Source organism: Protopterus annectens, chromosome 2.part1, assembly GCF_019279795.1.
Source record: "Protopterus annectens isolate FY-2018-M chromosome 2.part1, PAN1.0, whole genome shotgun sequence".
NCBI lineage: Eukaryota > Metazoa > Chordata > Ceratodontiformes > Protopteridae > Protopterus > Protopterus annectens.
Window position 1 is genome coordinate 1803382620 of NC_056729.1, and position 27253 is coordinate 1803409872.

Sequence of the window (27253 nt, forward strand, 5' to 3'; positions counted from 1 at the left end):
GGTCTCCTCTTTTGTCGGAGCGGAGCCATCGGAGCCGATCTTCGAGATCTTCCAGGCTGTCTGACCACGACTTGGAGAGGGTGGTAAGCAGGCTGTTGAAGTCTCAGGCACTGGCCCAAATGCTCCATAGCCCGTCTCAACAGACTTCGGCTATAGCCCCAATTCTTGAACTTCCTCCTCCGACTCCACACCAGAGTTCGGAGCCGGAGCTTCTCGGGACAGCGACTGTTTCGATGCCGGAGCCGATACATCCTTCGGCTCCGTCGTCCTCGGCTCCGATCTCCTCCTTGAGACCTTCCTTGGAGGGATCCAGTCGTCGGGTTTCCACTGTCGGCTCCGAGGGGGCTAGTGGCATCGGACCCTTGTCCGACCCCGCTCTCCCTCTCGGGGCTTCGGCTTTGGTAAGCTCGGCGCCGACATCGGCCTCGGAGCCTTCTCTCTCCTTGGAGCCGACCATTTCTGTCTCTTCGGAGCAGGTGTGTTCCAGCCTCCCGGGGAGGGGAGCCTTTGAGGTGATGAGGAGTGTCCTGGCCTCTGAGCCTGGTCAACGGTCCATCCCTCTAGCTCCTCCCTCATCAGTGCCTGCAGATGCCTCTTGCCAGCCTCTTGCTCTCAGGCCCAGGGATCCATCGCCCCAGGTTTCCCCACTGGGAATTTCCTCCTCTTCCGAGGTTTCTCCTGATCCTGCAGGGGAACCCCCTCGGAAGAGGACGTGTAAGAGGAAACACACAGACTCCCCTGAGTCTACTACATCTGATACCGTCTTAGATGAGTCGGAGGGTTCCCCACGGTCCCCCTCTGAGGATGTCTCCTTTTCAGACATCCTTGAGCTCCTCAAACAGAGGGGGAATTGGCCCTCCATTGATCCCTCCGAGGATGAGTCGGTATACCTGGAGGCTTTTGGATCCCGACCCTCCACCTCCTGGGTGTCTCCGCCTTACGACCCACTTATGCAGGTAGTGGCTCGGAAGGCGTGGGTGGCTCCAGATTCTGTGGAACCTGTCCCCAGAAGACCATCCAAGTTCATTACGGCCCCTTCGGATAAACAGTTCCTTTCCAAAGGTGTCTCTGTGGATGCTATGGTGGTGGCGGCCACTGAGAAGGAACTGGCGGATCCTTCAGTACCTGTCCATCCTCCTAACAAGGATTCTAGGACCATGGACAGGTATGGAAAGCGGACGTTTTCTTCAGCGACCTTTGCTATGCGTTCGCTGAATTACCTTTGTCACTTCACCAGGCTTCAACGAGATATTCTCAAAGAACTGGGTGAAGTAGTCCAGGATCCTTCTGCTGCTGGGGCTCAGGAAAAGATTGCCTCACAGCTTGCTATCCTGAATTCCATATCTAACTCCTCCATGAGGCTCATATCTTATGCAGCCGATGGAGCGAGCAGAGCCGCAGGCACAGGAGTTGCTCTTAGACGCCAAGCCTGGATGCGGCTATGTAATTTTGCGGACCCCTTTAAGGCGTCCTTCACCAATACCCTTTGATGGTTCGTTGTTCGGACCTCAGGTGAAGGATACTTTGACCAGGTGTGAGCAGGACGGTAAAACTCTTTCTGCCGTTGGAGTCCAGTTTTCCACTCCTTCTAGACCATATCCCAAGGGTCAGAAGGGGAAGATGTGGTTCCGTAAAGCCCAAGGAGCTACACGGACACACGTGGTCAGTTTACCCCAGAGGCAGAGGGGTAACAATAATAGACGCCCTAGAGGCAGGGGGTCCTCAGAACCAGGGCAACAGGGAGTCTCTTCCTGAGAAGCCCTTTCAGCATCCCTGAGGTGTTGCCCGACTGTCCACCCTTGGAGGCAGTCGGGGGAAGAATTTCACTGTACCCAGTAGCCTGGCAATCCCTATCCCAAGAGAAGTGGGTACAGTCGATCATATCCGAGGGTTACAAGATCCCCTTCGAAAGGTTTCCCGTACCTCTGCAATTCCTTCCAGACATCTCACCCGGTCAAAGGGATTTGGCAAAACAGGAGGTTTCAAAACTCCTAGGAAAAAGAGCCGTCCAGACAGTGCCGGCAGACCAAGTAGGATCCGGCGTCTACTCAAGATTCTTTTTGGTCCCCAAAAGGACGGGAGATTGGAGACCAATATTAGATCTGAGCAGACTAAACAAGTTTGTCAAGAAGGCAAGATTCCGGATGGTCACGCTTCAGTCCATTCTGCCCTTTTTGGGCAAGGACAACTGGATGTGCTCTATAGACCTTCAGGATGCGTACTATCACATAAAGATCCACAGACGCTCCAGAAGGTTTATCCGCTTTCGGCTAGGGACCAGACATTACCAATTCAGAGCACTGCCCTTTGGCCTCACTTCAGCCCCCAGAGTGTTCACCAAATGCATGGCAGTGGTCACAGCTCACCTGAGACGTCAAGGATTCCAGGTGTTTCCTTATTTGGACGACTGGCTCCTCTCCGCCACCACCAAGTGTCAGCTTCTTCAGTCCAGAGACTACACCCTACAGCTTTGCAGGAAACTGGGAATTTCGGTAAATTTCGAGAAATCTTTTCTGCTGCCTTGCCAATCTATCACCTTTATAGGCGCAGAATTAAATACCGTCAAAATGTTAGCCAGGCTAACAGATCAAAGAATCCTGGACATCCAAAAATTTGTTCGGCTTCTGTTACAGAGCAACAAAATCAAAGCCAGGTTTGTCTTGAAAGTTCTAGGCCTAATGGCTGCGGCCATTGTTCTTCTACCACTGGCTCGCTTCCACATGCGTCTCCTGCAGTGGATGTTATTCACGCAGTGGTCGTACCACAATCTTCCGATGAGACACGAAATCTTGGTAACACAGTTGTGCAGGGCTCATCTACAATGGTGGATATCTTCCCCTCTTCTTCATCAGGGCCGACCCTTTATTCCCCCTCCAGTGGCCACAGTCACTACGGATGCCTCTGTGATCGGGTGCCGGGTGCATTATCAGGGCAGGATGGTCCACGGGACGTGGCAACCCATAGAATACCATCTGCACATAAATGTCCTGGAGATGAGAGCAGTGCTTTTAACGTTGCAGGCCCTCGACGACTTTCTTCCCACGGGGACTATTGCAGTACAAACGGACAACATGTCCGTGGTCTGGTACATCAACAAACAGGGCGGAACCAGGTCCTATCCGTTATGTCGAGAAGCTCTCAGACTTTGGCAATGGGCGATCTCTTCTCAGCGGTTTCTGATAGCAACGCACATCCCCGGCAGGTCCAACCTATTGGCGGACAGGCTAAGCAGATCTATTCTGATGCCTCACGAGTGGTCTCTCAATCAATCTGTAATGGATCAGATTTTTCTGAAGTGGGGCACTCCTTGTTGCGATCTTTTCGCTACCCCTCAAAACAACAAGTGCCCAGACTACTTCACACTATTTCCTCTTCCAGGCCAACCCCTGAGAGACTCTCTAACCCAGGATTGGCCTCGGGACTTCTTTATGCTTTTCCTCCTTTCCACTGATTCCACAAGTCATTCAGAAAGCCACCGTTTTGAGAGCCAAATTGATCCTCATTGCTCCATATTGGCCTCGACAAATTTGGTTTCCGTCTCTGCATCGTCATCTTCTGGTGCAGCCCTGGCATCTGGACCCAGTTCCGGATCTTTTGATCCACCAATCGGGTCAGCAGCACCGGGCCATTCATTCTCTCAACCTCACTGCTTGGTTGCTCCACTTCCTTCCCTAGCCAGGCTACCAATGATTTCTGACTCGGTCAGAGACATTTTAGTGTCTTCTTTGAAGTCGTCCACGAGGACCATTTATGCTAGCAAGTGGCGACGTTTTTCGATTTGGGCAAACGCCAGAAAGATTGATCCTTTTACCGCTCCTGTACATTCTGTTTTGGATTTCCTGGCAGAGGTTTTTCATTCAGGATCCTCGTCATCTACAGTCAAAGTACAACTGGCTGCTATTTCCAAGTATCATGTTGGCTTGCATGACAATAACATCATGTCTCATAGATTATGCAAGGCCTTTTTGAGAGAAGTTTTTCTCCTAAAACCACCTTTAAAGCATCCTCCTCTGCAATGGGATCTAAACTTAATGTTGGCATCCTTGATTCTACCTCCTTTCGAGCCGTCTGCTACATGTTCTTTGAAGTTATTGACGTGGAAATCTATATTTTTACTGGCTGTCACTTCTGCAAGAAGGGTTTCCGAGATTCAGGCCCTCTGTATTCGTTCACCTTATTTGGTTTTTCATAAGGATAGGGTTTCGTTAAGAACTAACCCTTCCTTTCTCCCCAAGGTTGTATCTCAAACCAATATTAATCAATCTATAGATCTACCAGTCTTTTTCCCTAATTATTCTGACAGAGCTGAACAGAAACTGCATTTTTTGGATGTCCATCGTCAGCTCAGGTACTACTTGCATAGAACTAAACAAATTAGGAAATCGGACCAATTGTTTGTCTCCTATGCAGAAAACAGGTTAGGTCTTCCAGTTTCTAAAGTGACCTTATCCAGGTGGTTGACTTCCACCATTACCTATGTGTACTCTCTTAGAGGCAAACAACTATCTTCTAAGCCCAAAGCACACTCGACCAGGAGTCTATCCACTTCTGTAGCCTTTCAGGATAGACTACCCATTGATACTATTTGTGCAGCAGCTACTTGGGCCATGCCTCATACCTTTGTGTCTCATTACAAGTTGGATCTGGCCTCCAGAGAAAGGGCCAGTTTTGGTTCCACAGTTCTCAAGAGTCTGTTCCATTGAGCCACCCGGGATACAGGTGCTAGGGACGCGGTCCCATCCAGCAAGAATGAAGGCGAGATTGACAACTTAACATTTAGAAGTTATGTACCTACCATAACGTTCCATGTTAGTTGTCTTCTCTCGCCTTCTTTCTTGCGTCCCTCCCTCCTTCCCCCTGGCCTGGACAGATCTTGGAGAGTTCCTATTAGATTGTTTCCTCTTGAGCATTGTTATGAGGTCTTCTTTTAGGAACCATTGTTCCTAATTATGTTAGGATAGTCTTTAGCAGGGTAAGTTAGCTGCCAAACAAGATCTGAGGTAGTTCCGCCTTGCATCATGGGATATAGGGTTGCCTCGAGCTGGTAAAAGGAGTTCTCGAGCTAAAGCAAGTGCCGAGTCGGAGCCGAGGATCGGCTCCGAACCCATCCAGCAAGGAAGAAGGCGAGAGAAGACAACTAACATGGAACGTTATGGTAGGTACATAACTTCTAATTAAATCACTGTCACGAAGCAAAATCTTTCTTACAGCATCATCCTTAATACCACACACATCTGTCTTTTATCATCTCATCCCTTAAATCACCAAATCTGCACATTTTAGCTTTATTTATCAAGTCTGTTATATATGCTGCAAAGGTTTCACCAGGCTTTTGATCCCTTGTGTAAAATAAATGCCTTTCCATTGTAATGTTTATCTAGGGGTTACACATTTCTCTAAATTTACACTCAGGGTCCTCCCTTGACTCAGCCGGTACAACAGTTTGACGTTTTTCACCCTCTCTTGCAAAGATAGCAGGTGTATTGACAAATGAATGCTCCCTTTCAATGGCTTCAGACCCAGCTAAATTAAATAGAATAAATGCCTTTTTACAGTCATCTTTATCAGAAAATGCAGCCTGTATGACAATGTCATACTCTTGCTCAAACACTCTCCAATTCTCTGCAATATTATTGTCAAACAGAATTGTACTGGCTCTCCAATTCTCTGCAATATTATTGTCAAGCAGAATTGTACTGGCTTTTCGAAATCAGTCTACCATGCCAAATATGTATGTACAAACACACTAAAAATATGGCTCTTGTAATTATGTACGAACAAGCTGTGCTGTGAGAGCTCGTGATATTCAAATGCATGATAAACTCTTTGAAATACTGCACTTTGCGAAATATGCTGTGAAATGGCTGTATCTTGTGAAATAACTTTACTGTAATTCTGCACAAACATATGAACACTTCATACACTTCCAATAACTTGATTAACTTTGATTAATGCGAAAAAGTAGTGATTACATGCTCTAGGGACCTAAACCTTGTCACCACAATAAACAGGACATGCTGGAGGGATAGATTCCTGTCCCAGAGACTTCCTATACTCTGGAACAAGCTACCCATCTATATCAAGCAAAGTTCTTCATTAGCACTCTTCAAGAAAAATCTTGATGAGTGGATGGGAAATAGGAAATACACCCCGGGGATCACTTCTGTGTCTCTGCTCGACATTGACACAGGAAAATAACTTTCTTGGGTGGCGTAAACCATGGAACCTTGCTGGCTAGGCTTACATAGACACTTGGGCCGATAGCCTAGTACCTACCTATGAACCTATGTGGTTATTTCCCTTATTTTATTTGTTTTATGCAACAAATATTTTTAACAATATCAGACATTTTGATTTATTTAAATATTATTTAGAGCATTCTGTAGGCTTTGTTTCATATTTTGCGAATAAGAAATTATTTGAGCAAGTTTTTAACATCTGAAATTTGTTTCTGACCCATTTTGTGAATTATATGTGCAGTAGGGATGATCCTCTCCTATATATTCCTCCAATACCAACCAGATACCTCTTGGACTTAAATTGGAGAAACTGGAACTCTTTCTGGCAACAAGTCGTTTTAGCCATGCTTCTTCTGTCACCATGTTGCTTGTCCCTGTCTGACACAGATGGTGAACAGGCAGGGTAGTTCGTTTAGAAACACATCAGGATGGATAGCAGCATCATAAAATATAAACAAACTGATTAACAGACAGACCTTACAAACATGCATGCTTACATCTCAACAGCTTACTACAAAATGACATTTCTACAGCCCTTAGATAGCTTCTTAAAGATACATACACACGCATTGATCTACAGATGTGGAGGTCAGATTTAAGATTATTGTCTGCTATGACTCCTAATAGTTTGGTATGGTGGACTAATTCAGTTTCAGTGCCATTTGCCTAAAAGATTTTGAAAGATGCTTTGTTAGTGATGTGATTTTTTTGGAGTAAAGGAGGGAGTTTTTTGTTGGGGAGGGGTTTGAGTAGGACTTGTAGACTCGGGGGGGTGGGGTTGAGTAGGACTTGTGCTGTTGTTGCAGGTTTCAATGGAGATGACAAATTGTTGAGTGAATTCTTGGAGGTGAGTTATGGTGTTTGAAGAACAGATGATGGTAGAGTCAACTGCATGTTGAATCAAAGTGCCTTCACAAGAAGATGAATGTAGCTTATTGATAAAAACATTGAATAGTAGCGGGCCAAGGATGGATACTTGTGGGACTGCTGTGGAAGTGGGATGGTATGCAGAGATGGATTCTTGTCATCTTACATCTTGTTGCCTGATGGCAAGGTAGCTAGAGAAACATTGAATAGTTAATATTGCCAGACCCAGCGTGGAAAGTTGATTGATGAGTTTACTGTGGAGACCATGTCAAAAGCTCTTGCTACATCTAGAAATACTGCAGATACAAGTTTATTAGAGTTGTGAGCTTTATTGACGGTGTCTATAAGTTATAGTAATGCAGGAGAGGTGCTGTGGTCTGGCTGAAATCCATTTTGTGCACTACTAATTGGCTTATATTGTAAGAGATAGTGGAGAAATTGTAGCTGTATACATCTTTCAAGTATTTTAGAGAGAGGAGACAGGATGGCTGTGGGACAGAAATTTGTAATGTCAGTGGCCCTTTATGTAAGGGGGTAATATGTGCCATTTTCCACAAGTTAGGGACACAGGCTTCTGTTATTGATGTATTAATAAGAATGCTGATTGGGTATGCTATTGCATCTGCAGTTAGATTTAGGTATTCCAGGGGAAGGTTGTCGGCCAAGGAAGAACAAGGTTTTAGTTTACATAAAAGCTTTTTTATGAGTGTTATAGCAACTTGTTGAAAGGTAAAGTGGGAGTGGGTGGAGTTGTCTGTATGTGTATTGGAGAGTTGCAGATAGGTGAATTTTGTGACGGAAATGTAAGGGTCTAAGGTTGGCTGTGTGGAATGGAGTGGGTTAGGTGAGTTTGAGGTTAAGTTGGCTATGCATTCCATGAAGTATGTATTGAAATAGATAGCTGTTTGAAAGTGTGATGAGAGACTTAGGGACACATGTGGACAGTGGTCCCACCTTCGATAACCACATCACTACAGCAGTCAGGAAATTCTTCTATGTGGCACACCTCATCACTAAGGGCTTTTCATCCAGAAAAAAAGGAGGTCATTGTCCCACTGTACTTATCCCTCATTAGACCCATTGTAGAGTACAATGCCCCATTTAGTATGTACCTCTCAAGACATCTGCAACAGCTGGAAAGGCCGCAGAAATACCTCACTAAAAGAATCACAGGCCTAAAGCAGATGCCGTATGCTGACCATCTAAAAAAACTCCAGCTATACTCTGTGGCATATCGTCTACTCAGAGGCAATCTCTGCTTAACATACAAGGCCATGTCAAACCCTGAGCTGCTGGACATGCTCCACTTAAAGAAATCCCAATCCCTCAGAGCCACACTCTGCAGGGATCTAAGCCTTGTCATCACAATGAACAAAACATGCTGGAGGGATAGTTTCCTGATCCAGAGACTCCCTATACACTGGAATAGACTGCCCATACATGTCAAGCAGAGCGCCTCCTTGGCCGTCTTCAAAAGAAACCTTGACGATTGGATGGGAGATAGGAAATTCACCCCAGGGATCACATCAGTCACCCTGCTAGACAGGGGTCCAGGGAAGTAAATATTGTGGGAAGAAATATCCAGGGAAGTGTTATGGCTAGGCTTGTAAAGGCCCTAGGGCCGATAGCCTAGTACCTACCTATGAACCTATGAATCTATGAAGAGGTGGAATGTCTGGGTATGAGCTGGGATCCTTTTTTGTACCTGGGCTGATGAGAGAGGACCAGAATTCTTGTTGCTGAGTATAATAAGACTTTTTATCTCTAACTTGTTTCCTGATCTGCTTTCACAGCTGTCTGAATAGTTGCCAATTGTTGTCATTTTTATTCTTTTGCCAGTTACTTCATGCGTTTTCTCTGTCTTTCATAAGGAGTTTGTATTGGTTGGTAAGCTATGGGGTATGGCTGTTTTAATTCTTTTTGTACAATTTGGGGCTACGGTGTTAAGAATGTTTAGAAATGGTGCACTGAAGTATTCTACTTCATCATTTAAGGGGAATCTTTTTAGGATGGGCCAGTTAACTGCTTTCAGAGCTTCAGTTTTTTCTTGGAGAATTTAGAGAGATTATGGGTAGTTTTGAGCATATGTTCCTTTGTTAGTTGTGTAATAGTCCTGTGAGTATAAACTGGCAGATGGGCTGGTAACCAGAATCCAATCCTGGATAGATTGTTTGAGTTATTTTTGCCATATCTTGTTGGTGTATTTATACATTGAGTGAATCCAAAGAGGTGTATGCTTTGATTGCTGAATTTGCGAATAAAGACTGCCAATTAATGTTTATATCGCCCAAGAGGATAATTTCATTTGCGATTGTAAGACTGCCATTTAATGTTTATATCACCCAAGAGGATAATTTCATTTGCGATTGTAAGACTGCCAATTAATGTTTATATCACCCAAGAGGATAATTTCATTTGCGATTGTAAGACTGCCAATTAATGTTTATATCACCCAAGAGGATAATTCCATTTGCGATTGTAAGACTGCCAATTAATGTTTATATCACCCAAGAGGATAATTTCATTTGCGATTGTAAGACTGCCATTTAATGTTTATATCACCCAAGAGGATAATTTAATTTGCGATTGTATGTGCTATCCAGGACAGGATATTTTCAAGTATTGGAATGCTCTTTCTTAGGGGATATATAGCACAGCAATGCATATGCTCTTGGCTTTACAATTAAGGAATGAGATTAGGATTTCTGCTTTTTCCAAAATTTGGGATTCAGCCAGTATAGGGAGTTACTGTGAGCATATTTGGGAAGATTATAACTATTCCACCGGCTTTTTTATGTGTTCTATCAATTTCCTAATAATATTATAGCCAAGGGGTAGTATTTTAGCATCTTTTATTTCAGGATTTAGCCATGTCTCTGTTGTGGCTAGGACGTTTGGATTGTGTTGGGTCATCCAGGCATGAAAATCTGTGATTTTGTTGTATATGCTTCTAATGTTTACAGTGACTATTTTTAAACTTTTAGTGCATATTCTATGGTTTGAGGTTTAGTTGGGACCTGGGTTGAGGTGGATGTCACTACACTGATGTCTGGTGGAGAAAGATAGTTGGTTTATTGTGGTATTTTTAGCAGAGATGGGTAGAAGCATTACCTTGATGTTGGTATTGACATTTCTTTCTTATTTTTGGGTTACAACAATGGAATGGAGTTACGAGAAATGAGTTTGAAGAGATCTTGTAGTAACTAGCAGGAAGATGGTTGATAAGTGAGGATAAAGTAATGGCTGAGGTGTGCCTGTTTATTATTACTATTGATGAGGATGTTGGGAATGAGAGGAGGAGGATGAATAAGGTGATACAGGAGGGGAAACAGCATGCTTAGTGTTGTAAAAATCTTACAGTATGGTGAGGTAATGAGCAGTGATAATAGTGTGGAGAATACGTAGGTTTTGATGGAGAGAGAACAGTGAGGTTTGAGAAGGAGTTTAGAACATCTCTTTCAACAATATCATTTCATCCATCCATCTTTTTCAGCATCCTATGTGTTCTGTATCAGTAGCCATGCACAGGGAACCTTACTTTTCAACTTTCAGAACTTCAAATGCTTCCACCTCCTAGCCACCCTCTACTGAATTCTCCCATCCCTTTAAATCCCTTTCTTCCCCAAGTCTCTAATATACCCTGCCTAATTGCCTGTTTATCTCAAAATACTTATAATATTTACTCGTCACCTGTTCATCTTTTCCTTCCTCCTTTTAGTGGAGAATAAAAATGCTGTTACCACTTTCTTTAGTGTACAATATCTGAGCCAATCTCCTTCCTGTAATCCATTTTTATTTTGTACTTTTACCTACTTTTTCCATTTGTCCTCCTTGCAGTTATCTTGACTCTCCTGATCATTCATTTAAGTTTACATTCATCATATTTTATCATCCCTTCCTTTATTCTGTGTTTTAGGTTTCCTCTCAGTCCTTCTCTAATTTCCCATTGACCTCCCATTTCCTCTACCTTCTTGGTCTAGTGTCTACTCTTTTTGTTACGCACACATACCCTTTCTTCAAACTGTTTTTCCACCAATGCTTTCCTTTAGTCAATCTGTGTGATCCTGAACCCCCCTTCAGTGTTCCCTTCCCATTTAAGCAAGCCATGTAAACCATGGTAAGAAGATCATATCCAGAGGTTATCACATTCTGTTTTTGGAAGGCCCCCCCCTCTTCAATTGCCAGATGTCTTGCCCAATCAGATAATGGCTGCTATGCAAGCAGTTTGTTCTCTTATGAAAAAAAAAAGATGCAGCCAGGAGGTCCCACCAGGCCAACTCAGGTCAGAATTTTATTTGAGATTCTTTTTTCCAGAGAAATCGAAGGACTTCCATTCCATCTTCGAACTAAGCATCACAGACAACTATGTTGAAAAGACCCAGTTTCGAATAGTCTAGGTGTAGTCAATTCTTCGTGCCTTCAGAGGAATGACTGAATGCAAAGGAGAATGGTTCATGGTTTTTGGTCAGACTGCGAGAAGTGTCTCACATAATTGTCCTGGAAATTACTGCAGTTCTTCTTGTGTTGCATGAACTACAGGATTGTCTTCCTCTGGGAGTGAAAAACATACAGACAGAGAATATGAAGGTAATCTGGTACATTAATGAGCAAGGAGGAACCATATCATATCCATTTTATTGCGAGGCCATGAGAGTGTAGCAGTGGCAGATGGCTTCTCACTGGTTTCTAACCACAACACACCTTCTGGGGAGATTCAGAGATCTAGTGGACAGACAGGCTGAGCAATACCCTCCCTTTCCCTCACAAGTGGTCCTTGAGTCCAGCACTTGTCAAAGAGATATTCAGTTGCTGGGGGCAGGAGCATTCCCTGCTGTGACCTATTTGTGAATCCCCCTGACAACCAAATGCAGTAATTATTTTGCCATATTTCCTCAATGGGGGCAGACTCTCAGGGACACTCTGTCTCATCATTGGCCACCATGGTTACTTTATGCCGTTCCCCCTGTCCCTCGTATGACCAAGTTCATACAGAAAGCAGTTTGGTACAAGGCCACAGCCATCCTCATAGCCCCTTTTTGACCCAGATAGATATAGTCACTCTCATCAAACCTTACTCAAAGGAACCCCTGTGGATCCTCGATCCACTGCTGGATTTCATCATTCACACCTCCAGGGAGCATCACCTAGGCTTTCCTAACATAAAGTTAAACCACTTGTTTTCTTCAGTTCCTGTGAAGGTGAATGATGCATCTCTTCGGATGTGGTCCACATCCTTACATCTTCTCAGAAATCCTGTACGCATAGGGTCTATCACAGTAAATGGAACATCTCAGACCCAGCCTTGATGGAGTTGTTGCATCTCCATACTCCATGCGCGCAATCCACATGCAAAGCCTTAACCTGATCTATGACATTAATAGAACTTGTTGGCAGGATAGATTTGTGTCCCAAAGACTCTGCCATCTGTGGAATAGACTCCCTCTCCATGTCAAGCAGGGTATCTGTGTAGCTCTGTTTAAGGGGAACCCGGACAACTGGATGGGAAACAGAAAATGCACCCCTGGGATCCCCCTGTGTCCCTGCTGGCAGAGGAAATAGGTGCTGACTTTGAGGGAACATGGGTGAAATTCTTTGCTAGGCTTATAAGGGCTCCAGGCCGGGCCAATAGCCTAGTATCATTCTATGAACCTAATCTACATTTTGGGCTGAGTCTCGGAACATAAGAACCCTTTTTCAGTCTCTGTTGGGGATATCCTCCATTTTTTGTCCTCCTTATTTAGTTCAAGTTGTAGTTTCTCTGCTATCAAGGTACAGTTAGCAGCTATTTTGTCCTTTCACAGTGGTTTTCAGGATTATTTGCCGGCTTCTCACAGATGATGTAAAGTCTTTAAAGGCACTCTCCTGTTGTGTCTGCCTTTCAAGGATCCTGCTCCTGCATGGGTCTTGAATGTCATTTAGAAACATTTTCCAAAGCTCCATTTAATCCAGCAGCATCTGGGGTGTAACTATTCCTGTCCTGTAAAATCATCATCTTAGTGGCTATCACTTTGGCTAGAAGGATTTCAGAACTTCAAGCTTTATCCTCTGTTTCTTCCTACATTTTATTTCACATGGACATGGTTATTTTAAGAACTAATACCTCCTTTGCTCCAAAAGTAGCTTCGGAGGCCAATCTTTCACAACCCTTCATCATCCTGTGTTTCTTCCTAACTACTAAAATCAAGGGGGTTATATTTTGCATACATTGAATGAACCAGTTACATTTGACCCAGCAGCATCTGCGGAGTTAAAATTCCTGTCCTTGAAAATCATCTTCCCAGTAGTTATCACTTTGACTAAGAGGATTTCAGAACTTCAGGCTTTGTCTGTAGCTAATCCTGCCTTTGTTCCAAAAGTAACTTCTGGGACCAGTCATTCACAACCCATCATCACCTTGTGTTTTTCCCCAACTACCAAAACCAAGGCGAATATACTTTGCATGCATCAGATGTACACAGTCTGCTTTTTCCACTTTCGTAGAACGGCACACCTTAAAAAAGATAAGGAGCTATTTTTGTCCTTTGCCCAGAGCAAGCTGCATAAGAATGTATCTGAAATGTCTTTGTCTCAATGGTTGCCTGTATTTCTTTACCTACTCTCTCCATAATGGATCCTTACCTTCCATGCCCAAGACTCATTCTATTACAGCTGCAGCAGCTTCAACAGCATTCTTCAAATCCCTTTCCTTGGATGACATTTGTCAAGCATCTAACTGGCCTTCCTCTCACATGTGTATTAAATGCTATACGTTAGACTGGGTTTCCAGAGCCAGAACTTCTTTTTGAGCCTCTATCCTCAAATGTCTCATGTCATGAGGCCACTGAGGAATTATGGATCTGGATATTCTGACCCATATGGATTGGATGAATAGGATACAAAAAATATGTATTTACCATAATGATAGATTCTTTAATCCCAGTCCATCCAATATGACAACCCACACTCCATCCCCCTGCCTGTAGGATCTGAAGGATCTTACCTTCTAGATGAAAAGCAGTGCAAGTTTGCTTTTGGTTCAGGTACCAAACTTGATCTGAGCTAGTTGGGGGGAGCAATGCATTATAAGAAGAGAAGAATTTGAAGGGCATGAGACTGGAGCACTGAATCTGCTGGACTGGATTTAAGCAGAGGCTGAAGGACCGTATGTTGTATCAAATGGCCTGGGATGAAAGGATCTGTCATTATGGTATGTACATAACTTTCAAACTCCCTCTCCCATGTTCTTCCAAAAGTTGCTGACAGTAGGAGTTACAGAACCATTGACTTTATTTAGATCAAATGTGAAATGGCTTTTATTCTAGAATGTTTCTGGTTCAAAAGAAAGAGCTTTTATGGAGTCCAGTTCTAGACTTTCATTTCTCATTCTGTATGTGAAAGCAACAAAATTCCAAATGCTAACCTTTTAAACTCTGTTATGTCAGGTTCTTATTGAAATGTTGGCACTCTAAATTCCTAGTGTCAATGAGCTGAAAAAAGACAGGAAAGTGAATATCAAAAATCAGTCTTTTTCTTTAAACTTCTTATGTATACTAACTCCAAGATCGCCATATAGCCGGCCTTAGGCATAGGCCAACTAGGCGACCGCCTAAAGCGCCACTCTAGCAAGGGTGCTTTTCCATTATTTATTTGATGTAGATAGACCAGGATGGGGGCACTGGGTGGTGTGGTGGGGGGCGCAGAGAGCCCTTTTGCCTAAGGCACCAGTTGACCTAAGGGCCGCTCCAAAAGGGAATATTCTGAGAAATGGCAATTCAGACTTAGTAGATGCAAGTCCATTTTCTGGTTATTCAGTCTTTGTATTTTAGGACTCACTCTAGTGGGGCCCAACATTTCAAATGGGTACCTGTTATCTCACATTCCATCTTTGAGTGTCATGGTAACATTAGATCCAAAGGATGCTTATCACATTCCCATAGCCCCAGGCTTCAAGAAATGTCTCAGATTCTGTGTGTTTAGGTCACATTATCAGATCTTTATATTTCCCCTTGGGTTATCTACAGCCCCAATGGTGTTTACAAAGTGTCTAGCTCCAGTGATATCTCATTGACAATTGCAAGCCTTTCATAGGTTAGTACTAAGCTAACCACCCTTACGAGCTATTTTAAGCCTAGCCAATTATCCTCTGTGAGAGTCAAACCTTGTACCTTGTGGTTGTAAGGCAAACTCCTTAACCATTAGGCCACCCTCCCACATATTTCCTTATTTATACAATCGATTTGCCTTTGCAGAGTCTTTTCCCAGATGTCAGAAATCTGTAATATAAGATGCATGTTATCTTTTCTGCTTGGCTCCAAAATACTTCTGCCATGGAGCTCTGTTTCCTCTAGCTATAATACCTTGCTCCCACCTGTCGACCTCAGATTTCATTTGCTGCCTCCTGGGACTGCACGTTGTTGGATCAGCTGTATCCTTTGAATTCTGTAATGTGGGAGAGTAATAGTAAGAGTCAGTGTAAGAAGAAGCACTTTGATTCTACGAAAGAATCTCTTACAGAGGATAATGACTTTGAGGAAGGAGAGAGCTCTCCAAAGTACCCCCATTAGCTATTATTAGACAACCTCTATACTGATTGTCTGTCTCTCTCTGTTTCTGTCCACTAACAACCCCACCCATACCATAAATCTGTATGGACTAACACAACTGATCACAACTCCCACTTGCTTTAGTAATAAAAATAACAGGGGTGCCACAATAGACTGGAGTCTCACTTCTATGCTATATAAAATCTCAACTCTGGGACCCTCTGAGACTCTGTAAGTGTCCATCTCCCTAATTTTGCCATACGAAAGCAAACAAAAATCTAGAAACAACACCACTATAATGTAGCTCATAACCTCTCAAATTTCAACAAAGAGACATTCATCTCATACTTAAAGCAGTATAACTGGATTAACATAAAACACCTACATCTTGATGACACTAAATAAACTGCCCCCACTTAGTAAAAAAAGGAGTTAAGTCATATCCTGCCCCTTGCTATGTAGAGGCACAAAACATCTGATGAAACTTAGAGATGCTGCCTGGAAAACTTGGACTATTATACACTTGCCTATGTTTTCCCATATTGCTTACATGTTTTGTCATGTATGGGTATGGTTCTTTAAATTTTGATTCCAGTTTGGAAAGCTTGCCTGTCATATGACTGGTTTCCTACACCTGGATTGGCTATATATTAGGTACGAATTTTAAATGGATTTATCTGAAGAACTTTTCTAAAATGAAGATAAAAGCACTTATCTATAGTGTTTACAATGTCTCGCTTTGAGTTTTATAAGGGTTTTGATATTGATTTTAAATTCAAGAGCATATCCCATCATCAGAGTTAGTTTTTATTTTCCTCAGTTGCTCCTGGTCACAGTTTCTAACGTGATTTTCTTGCTGTCTTCGCTATGTGTTGGTCGTGGGCCAGATTACAGTCTACATATGTTCCCAGATGTGTAACTTCTAGGCCAACTCTTTGAGTAGATTTATCAATGAAGTAATTGGCTTGTGTGGATGTTTTCCCAAATGGCACTATAATGTATTTCTTGGTGTTAAGTTTTAAACTGTGGCTTTGGCACCCATTATATGTCTGTATTAGATCCACTTGCAGGATGTTAGTGTCATGAGGGGAATCTTTGATAGCTCTCAATTTATAGTCACCTGCGAACTTGGTGAGCTAGAGGCCCTTGATATTGGCTTTGACTTCAGAGAAGTAGATGCCATACATGAGTGGGTCCAGCTCTGATCCCTGAGGTACTGTGCTGGAAGTGGTCTCACTAATCCTGACTTCTTGGGTGCTGTTTATCAGCTATCTGGCAATCCAGCAAGTAATGTAAGGATTTATGCCTAATTCTGTGAGTTTGTCAAAAATATCTGAGTGGGGGATCATATTGATTGCCTCAGCCAGGTCAAGGTAAGCGATATGCACCATCTTCCCCTCATCCATTGCCTTGGTGACCTTTTTGAAGATGTCTTCCAGGTTAACTAGGAAAAACATTCCATTGACAAAACCAAACTGAGATGACTCCAGTGACTGAGGTTGCCAATGTCCTTGCTGACCATTTCAATGATAATTTATTCCATAGCTTTGCATAATGTCCTTGCTGACCATTTCAATGATAATTTATTCCATGGCTTTGCATAATGTCCTTGCTGACCATTTCAATGGTAATTTATTCCATGACTTTGCATAATGTCCTTGCTGACCATTTCAATGATAATTTATTCCATGGCTTTGCATAATGTCCTTGCTGACCATTTCAATGGTAATTTATTCCATGACTTTGCATAATGTCCTTGCTGGCCATTTCAATGATAATTTATTCCATGGCTTTGCATAATGTCCTTGCTGTCCGTTTCAATGATAATTTATTCCATGGCTTTGCATAATGTCCTTGCTGAGCATTTCAATGATAATGTATTCCATGGCTTTGCATAATGCCCTTGCTGACCATTTCAGTGATAATTTATTCCATGGCTTTGCATAATGTCCTTGCTGACCATTTCAGTGATAATTTATTTTGCATAATGCCCTTGCTGACCATTTCAGTGATAATTTATTCCATGGCTTTGCATAATGTCCTTGCTGACTGTTTCAGTGATAATTTATTCCATGGCTTTGCGTAATGTCCTTGCTGACCATTTCAGTGATAATTTATTCCGTGGCTTTGCATAATGCCCTTGCTGACCATTTCAGTGATAATTTATTCCATGGCTTTGCATAATGTCCTTGCTGAGCATTTCAATGATAATGTATTCCATGGCTTTGCATAATGCCCTTGCTGACCATTTCAGTGATAATTTATTCCATGGCTTTGCATAATGCCCTTGCTGACCATTTCAGTGATAATTTATTCCATGGCTTTGCATAATGCCCTTGCTGACCATTTCAGTGATAATTTATTCAGTGGCTTTGCATAATGCCCTTGCTGACCATTTCAGTGATAATTTATTCCATGGCTTTGCATAATGTCCTTGCTGAGCATTTCAATGATAATGTATTCCATGGCTTTGCATAATGCCCTTGCTGACCATTTCAGTGATAATTTATTCCGTGGCTTTGCATAATGCCCTTGCTGACCATTTCAGTGATAATTTATTTCATGGTTTTGCATAATGCCCTTGCTGACCATTTCAGTGATAATTTATTCCATGGCTTTGCATAATGCCTTTGCTGACCATTTCAGTGATAATTTATTCCGTGGCTTTGCATAATGTCCTTGCTGACCATTTCAGTGATAATTTATTCCATGGCTTTGCATAATGTCCTTGCTGACCATTTCAGTGATAATTTATTCCGTGGCTTTGCATAATGTCCTTGCTGACCATTTCAGTGATAATTTATTCCATGGCTTTGCATAATGTCCTTGCTGACCATTTCAGTGATAATTTATTCCATGGCTTTGCATAATGCCCTTGCTGACCATTTCAGTGATAATTTATTCCGTGGCTTTGCATAATGCCCTTGCTGACCATTTCAGTGATAATTTATTCCATGGCTTTGCATAATGTCCTTGCTGACCGTTTCAGTGATAATTTATTCCATGGCTTTGCATAATGCCCTTGCTGACCATTTCAGTGATAATTTATTCCATGGCTTTGCATATTATACTTGTCCTTATCCTTCCTCCTCCCAGGTTGGATAGGCTTCGGTAATCAGCCCATGTAGCCAAAAGGCTACATCCGTTGTGAGAATGATGAACATAGTACAGTTGTATAAGAATAGCTGTTTGAATTCCTCACTGCTTTGGAACTGCACCCACCACCCCCTTCCGTTGAATGCAGTTAGTATTTGGGATATAAATGCATTTGTGAAGTCTTATGTCTTTATAGGTTCATGGTGAGTAAAGAGGTTCAGGATGAGTAATTTCTTTCTTTCTTCTTTGTGGGAAAAAAATCCTGATGATATCTGCACTCTGGCTGCTGACTTCCCACCAAGGGACTGGTCAACCAGCTGTCAGGGTGTAGGCATGGGCGGGAGATTGAGCTTTGTGTAGGGGGCCAGTTGTTGCATCCTAGGCAGGATACAACCCATGTAGTCAAAAGGCTACTGCAGCAGTGATGAATCTGAACATCTACTGTTGTGGTAAGTGCAACTTCACAGTGGCACTTCCATTTCTTATGAAGGTAAGAAAAAGGGACAGTCTGTGTCAAAACAGACTACTTCAAAATGGTTACCTTGTTTGTTTATTTATTTATTTATTTATTGCAGTGTGATAATCAGATAAGTGGGCTGGCTGGTCATTTGACCCTTTTTCAGCCAGGACCTGGGCCCAAAGGGCAATAAATACAGAAGTATTAAAATGATATTAAACAAAAAATTACATTTAGAATTTACATATGATCACAATGAAAGATTTATGCAGGCAAATAAAAAGTAAAACAGTGCCAAATGTCTTATAGTGATGGAGTTAGCCATTGTCTTGAAAGCATGTGCAGGTTGATTCTTTAGTTAGGTGTTCACTTAATCCAGTCTTAAAAAGCAGGTCAGGCGAGCTGTCTTCTTACCTCTTATAGAAGGTGGTTCCATGTTGCTGAGTCCAATTTTGTTAGTGCCCTTTCCACTGTGACTGTTCTGAAGAATGGACTGAACAGGGTAATTGCTTCATCTTGACTATCTTTAAGGGACTAATTCTGTTCCCTGATGGGAAGGTTTGGTTTTCAGGGGACTGCAGTAGCCTTCATTGATAATTTTGCAAAGCAGTATGCTTGATAATAGGGTTACAGTACTATGCACTGATAACTAACTGAAGTTTTTTTAGAAGGTTGTAATGGTGTGTCCAGGCAACTGCTAGTAAGACAGATCTACATGTATTAATTTCATCCATTTGAATTTGTGTATGCTGGACGAGGAGTACAGTGTTAATGGGGGAGACCATCTAGGGATCAAGACATTCTTCACTTGTGCTTGCCATGCACATGGGGAGAAAACGTTGGAGATAGTATAACTTTAGTTGGAGAAGGGTGTTGTTTACAGTTTTGTCAACATACTGACTGAAAGTTAAGGAAATGTTCAAGATGATGCTAACATTTCTCAGTTTAGAAAAAAATAAATAGGGTTACCAGTGTTGTCTTTTATTAGCAGGTTAGGGAGAGTTCAGAGTATTTGGGTATGGTAGAATAACCTTACATTAGATTTGCTAGGATTGACAGTAGTTTGTTATCCTGCAGCCAGGTACACAATTTGGAGAAGGAGGATTACAGTTTTTGCTGAAGGTCAGTAGAAGAGGGGATAGAGCTGAGGCGTAGCAAATTGTATTCCATTAAATATTGTTATTCCTATTACTCCAAGTTACTTCCATGTGAAGTCAGAGCCCATTTTATCAAGGCTATGGCTACTTCTGCTGTTTTTGGACAATTGTGGACTCTAAAAGCATTCCAGAGGCAGCATCTTGGATTGTGTACACATTTTTTCCAAACACTAAGAATTGACTGTTTCTCTAGGGATAGGGCAGGGTTTGCTAGGACTGTACTTTAGGAGATCCTGGACTCTGATCATTCTCCTGTCACCCTTTCTGTTTAAGCTTGGTATTCATCCAGTGGCTACTGTGATAGTGATCAAATGATGAACATTGTACAGTTGTGTAAATGAACGTACCATAACGGGTGATGTTCAAGTAGATCACTGTTGCAGTACAAATGCCCTCCATCTTTTCTCCCTTGCTGTGTTTTGGCCAGGGTGGTGACCCCTATTGTCTCCTCTTCTACTAGTACATACTTTGTAAGCAAAGCTTTAGCCTACCTTGTTTCTGGGCCAAGAAAATGCTGAATTTTGTGCCATATTCCAACTTTTGCATACTGTCTTGCTCTCGAGCTCCAACAGACATATAGGTGCATGAATGTTATCCTAAAGCTTTTGAAGCTGGCTGGATGTCCAGTCCTTGACAGGATATATCCCATATAGTTTAGAATATTGCAACAGTGATCTTTTCAAACATCTATTATTTTATTGAGTTTTCTTACACAGCTGTACTTTATCTCATCTTCTTACTAGGTATCATTCTTAGTGGAGGTAAGATGCTGCAGAAGACCAATGTTTTTTGTGCTTGTAACACACATATTGCAAGTTTTGTCATGCCTTTCTGCATGTCCAATTGGCTGGAGAGCCCAGGTCATTTACTCCAACATGAGCCACCACTAGTAAGGGTCTTTTGCTGGTCATATCAAATGACATAAAAGTAAGCAGTTAGTGTGTGGCACAGCAAAGAAGGACTGAAGAATACAAGATGAATAAGAAACCGAATGAATGCATTGCCAGTAGAAAACAAGCTGTTATTGCATAAGATCCTATCTTAAGTATTAATATGCAGTACTGGAAACTTCATTTTGTAAGAACATAGGCAGACTAGAGGCAGTTCAGATGAGGTCATCAAAATAGCACATGGTCTGCAATGGAAGCCCTAAGAAGTATCTAAAAGAGCTTAACGTACATAGTCTAAAGAAAAGTGCCTTAATAAAATCCAGAATCCAGGTCAGTGATTACCTACAGAAAGTAAAATAAATGTCTGATAACAGGAACACAGTGTGAAGCTACAGATTACAGGGTCTGGAAGATGTAAGACATTGTTTCACAGACTGACAGTTGACTGGGACAACCCACCTATAGTGGTAGTTACTATGGTACTATCTTGTGGTAGAACTCAGGGATGCTTGGGAAAGACATGATGGTTTGAGTAACATAGGGAAGAAAAATACATTAATCAAGATTTATGGCTTATCCATTTGGTAGAGTAATGGGCAGATTTGGTGGGCCAGATGGTCCTTGTCTGCCTTCAAGAGCCATGTTTATTTGTCTGTATTTTGTCTTCAATGGATTAGCATGTACTGTGCATATGTTTTCTTTTTGCAGCTCGGTATTTTCTTTCAGATTTAAATGAAGTGGCTTGAAACCCTCCTGTCCTGACAGGAACAGAGGAAGGAAAGGTACTGCTTTAGATAATATAGTACAATGAATATGTACAGATTGTTTTGTTTTGTGCTCACTTTGGATTAATATGCATTATGTGAGTCTGAACAGGTAAGTGCTAATTTTTGTCAGACTTCTAGGTTTACTTGTGCTTTTATACCTCTGCAAAAATGAGATGGTAAAGGAGTTTGATGCTGCATAGAATTTTTTTTATTTTTCAGATAGTTTTCATAAAATTTATCTTGTATGAAGATTCATGGGGGCTTTCAGTAGTTTCTTTATGAGAGAATTCCTTAAAAAAGGCATGGCCAGTTAACTATCTATATATCTATCTATATTATGCATCTATAGGGAAGGCTGGAACCTAAACATTGAGAGACCAGCTTTAGTTTAACAGAAGTGCTACCATGTCTTTTGGTGCCAGCCATAAGCTAATACAGCCTAATGCTGACATGTTCAAACTTGGGGGTCAAGAATAGTTGATAGTGAAGAAGTTCATCCCCCTGCTGTTGAGGTTGGTACAAATTGTGTACTAGGGGTGGGAAGGAGAGCGTGGCTTTTTTTTCCCCCCTACTTTAAGAGAGTTCAGAAAAAATGCCTTATTTAGTGTTTTTGCCATGTAATCCGCGGTGGTGCAGCGGTAGCATTGTTGCCTCACAGCAAGAGGTTCTCAGGTTTGATTCTCAGCTGGAGTGCAGGGTGTGCCTTCTGTGTGGAGTCTGCATTTCCTCCCCGTGGTTGGGTGGGCGTTCGAAAGACATGCGTAATGGACGTGCCTTCATTGAAGGTTGAACGTCGAGCTGGCACCTCGGCATTCATGAAAATTTACTGCCAATCATTAGCGGACTGGAGTTCCGCCGTGGTGACCCCTAACCGGGAAAAAGACCAAAAACAACAGTGTTTTTGCCATCTTGACTTCTGACATATTATTATTTGGTGACAAGTGTTTATTTTCTTGAAACAGATTTCTGTGTGGTAGCAGTCTTCTTAAGCACAGTAAGCCTTGCTTTTAGACTTGAAAATTGTGATTCGGACCTGAGTGTCAGACAGTCAGATAGACATAGGCTGGTTCTGGCAGTAAACATTTTATTGTCAATTTAGTCTTCATAATGAAATGATCACATATGAAGTTGTAAATGCTACAGAAGTTAAAAAAGTAAGATGTGAAGAGATTTACGTATCTTGTTGAAGTAGGATGAGATTACTGGCTTGTGTATCCTTGCCTGCCCCCACCACCACCACCACCAGGTGCTTCACTACTGAAACACCCATGAAATATCACACATTGAGCTCTGGGTGTGGGGTTTGTGTATCAGTACCCTGATGATGTGCATAATAGTTCATTTCAAAAATTGCACCTTAGTGACCCATTGGGTTGTGACAAGTACAGCATACCACACTGGACATTCTCTACAGTGCTGTCCATACAGTAATCCTACCTCCAAAATCCAGTATTAGTGCCCTGTGATGGGTTAGCTCTACCCTGCAACAAACCTGTCTTCATTAAGCCAGTCCATCTTCTTCTTTTTTTTTTTTAAATATTATTGAATCTGTTTAATATAAGTGAAGTGCTGACTAGGCCACAGGGCTCATCTGCTGACATATCAAACTTTAATCAAGATGCGGCTGGAAAGCTCACTATGATCATAGTGCTTAATGATACAGCTGCCTAAGATGTGTCATGCTGCAATAAATGACTCCTACAAAATAATGTTCTTACTATACAACAGTTTGAATAGTGTAATCCTTCAACAAGTCGTCATGTTTACTTCATGTGAATAAGATGGCACATCTTGTCAATGGTTTTGGCTGACTATAGACACTGCTTATAGTGTTTCTGAGCCTGTCAGAGGTGTATCAAGTACGGAAGGTCAGAGTCTAATACAGATGACATATTTTAGATTCTCGTGTTATGAATTAAGTGTTTTTCCATTTCAGATACTTGGTGTTATTAACATTGTTGTTACTCTGCTTGCTTGTCTCAAGGATGCATACCATAGCTTGTTACCTGCTTCTGGCTGGGTTTCTCTTCGATATGGCAGATGGAGCAGTTGCTAGAAGTCTGAATGCCTGTTCATCACTTGGTAAGTTGCGTTACCTCCATTGTTTCTTTGTGTTAAAATTGACATTTACAAATGCCTTCAAAGACCTGTTTAAAACGTGTGCTAGTACTAACTAACCTGACACATTTACAATGCCTGTTTTTTTGTCATCCAGAAGCATTAAGGCTTTTTTGTTAGTTTTTAAGGCAGTTTTTATTCAGCACTTTAAGTTTGTAATAAACAACTAACTTGGTAGACAAACACAAATATGAACATTTGTTTGCTAATAATTAATCTCAGTCACAACTATCAGTCATGACCCTACTAAATAAGTAAGTAAGTAATGTAAATTAGTCTTATCGGTAAACAAAGTACCACCAGTTAATCCGTCTTTTCAGACCCTTCTTATAAACTACATCTGCTCTAAAGTCCTTGTTCCCACAGGACCAACTCTCTGTCCACCAACTTTTTTTTATCTGGAACATCCTCCATCGATGGGATAACTGTAGTCTTCAAGTATGTTGTTGCCACCTATTTTGCTACCAGCATGAAAAGAAGTCAGAGTAATCTTTCACTGTGTGATAAAGGATAAGCTCCAAAATAGCCCAGTAGCACCAGGAGTAGTTAAAGCTTATCTAGTTGGATACTCTGTATTTGTTCCTTGAAATGCAGTACTGCCCCACACTGCTGAAATACATGTTCCTTCCTTCACTTCCTTTTTACCCTGCATCATATCTTCAACAAGCTTCTGGTACATCCAGGAACATATGATACAATCTAGCAGTAGCATAAAAATGTGTATGCAAGCATTTTCATACATTTAATACATTTCTTGGAAACATTTGGGTACATAGCTAAGAACAACTGTTTCCATTCTCCTTCTTTTCATACTGTTTTTACCCACGAGGCTCTGTGATGAAGAGACACTTTGGTCTATAAGCTCCAGGGACCCTTTATAAACACTTATAATGAAACCTTTCAATCTTGAGCTTCCCTCCAAAATATAAAACAATTAAAATGAAAGTTCAGAATGGTCCCATCCCTATCAGCATTTTTTAAGTAGATACTCTTCACTCTGGTCAGGATGCCATCATAGGTTTTCAATACCAGGACAGAAAATTTAGAAACAGTCCATACTAATAGTGTTTTTCTTTGTTATACTCTTCTTGCATTTCCTGGCCTGTCCTTCACATGCCTGTGTAATAGAACTCTTAAATTTCAAACTAGGTGTTGGGTGATATGCCTTATCATGGCTATTAGTAATTCAACATAAAATGCAGATAGTGATACAGGAGTCAGGGACACATCCCTGCAATAACACCTCATTATAAAGTATCATGAGAATCAGAAGTAGAACGTTCTTATTTGGTAGTCAGTATTCAAGAAGTAGGTCATCAGAGCTTTGTGTTTTACTTGTTGCCTGCCCCTTTATAGCTTACTCCAGTTTTATCTGTGAGAACTTTGCAAAGCATCTTCTTGGTCCAGTGTAAATGAGGATAGAGCACTTTGTATTGAGTTTTTTGTTGGCCAGAGCCTGTAATTGACATATCCAATGTTGTCTTTTCCTTCTGACTCAGCAGATAAGTTAATGGATCTGGCCTCAGCACCTTTTCAAGCTCTTGGATCCAGGGCTCAGGCTTCTCCCCCATCCATAACTCCCTCTTGTCCCCTGCATTACTCCAGATCTTGTTTGTCACCTATTCAGTCGGGACGTGATCCTGAGGGGCTTAAGTAAGATAAGTGAATATTTTTCAGATTTTTGGGAAATTCTCTTCCTGAGATATCCTTTATTTTGTTACTGTTATTTCCCTAGGTAGCTAATCTTTATTTCTTTCGATTGGGAGATTCCTTCCTGCCCTTTCTCCCCTAGGCAGAAATTTAAAAAAAAGATTATTGTTTTCCAGTATCTATTGTCCTGTTGACAGGAGATCTGATGTTGTCACAGCATTTCTTCCAGACTCTTGGATCTGACTCTTGAGCTCCTACCCTTATCCATAATGCCCCTAACTTCTGTATTAATTCTGATCTCGTTTGCTGCTCTTATGGTTTTATAATTCAGATGTGGATCGCATTCTCTTGAGCATTGGGTTTTGTTTTAGTCACTATTCATGTGTAAAAGTAGAGTTTGATAAATTCTGTACTAGTGTATCGGTTACCTATTACCCTATCCTCCCTTTACTCATTTTTCTCTTGATAAGTCCTTTTCTTTTTACCCATCATTATGGGTTATCTCTAGTTACCATCATTGGTAACTATTTCCCTTTTTTCTCTCTGTATAAATAATCTCTCTTACCAGCCTTTAAGTTAGTTACTTATTACCGTTGTTGGTAATTTTCTTTCTTTTCCTTTTTTGCTGTAAAAAAAAAAAAAATCAGAAAAATACATTTTTCCTCTATCTCTTCTCTTTTTCCTTCCTTTAAGATGGCTGAAAAGCCAACAGGTTTTAAAAAGTGCACTTCCTGTTGGCATAAGATACCTAGGTCTGATGCCCACAGGGAGTGCATTTATTGCTGAGGAGCAGGCCATCTAGATACCCCCTGCCAAATCTATGGGGGGTTCAACTCTAGAGCCCTAAGTAAGCAATAGACACAACAAGTTAGTGTTGAAAGGTTTGCTGCCAATTTCATCTCCTTCTTCTTCAGCTTCTATTTCACGAGCTCAAGCCTCCTCCAAGAAGTCAAACACAGCTTTGGAGCCCAGGGAACATAGGAAATGCTTGCCCGCCCAGTCTTCTAAATCTGCTCTGGTGTCCGAGCTGCCTGCTAAGTTACCTAAGCATTCAGATCTGACCTTCTCGGATCCAACACTTGTGGACTGACAAAGTCACCTCAAACTTGAAGCCCTCTCTTCTGTCTGGAGTGGGTTTCCCATAGGCTCCAATCAGATTCCTAACAGGAGATACCCAAGTGTTTGTCTTGCCCATCTTCCGCGTCATCTTCTATCAGGTCCTCCCAAAGTGTCTCTGTCTCTGAGGCAAATGTGGATAGGATGATGAGGAAATTCCTCAAAGCTCAGATCCAGATGGGGGTCTTACTGGCTTCATCTCCCGTCGGATCCTGTTTCCCATTCCATCATCTCTCCTTCTCTGATTTGACCAGTGATTTTGGAGTCCTCAGAACCAAGAGCACCGAGAGTTGAAGTGTAAGATCCAAAGATAGCTTCTTCTTTGACTCTGACTGTGTCCCTTACTTATTTGGTGCCAACCTCCACTGAGCAGA

General features: G+C 41.8%; 1 protein-coding gene across 1 annotated transcript in view; it reads left to right on the forward strand.

The window, feature by feature from the left end:
- Positions 1-27253, forward strand: part of TMEM269 (transmembrane protein 269) — a 713721-nt gene that overhangs the window by 313402 nt on the left and 373066 nt on the right. Inside the window, exon 4 of the mRNA XM_044063247.1 lies at positions 23980-24077. Within this exon, the coding sequence (XP_043919182.1) occupies positions 23980-24077 (98 nt within the window). The remainder of the gene's footprint in view (positions 1-23979; positions 24078-27253) is intronic.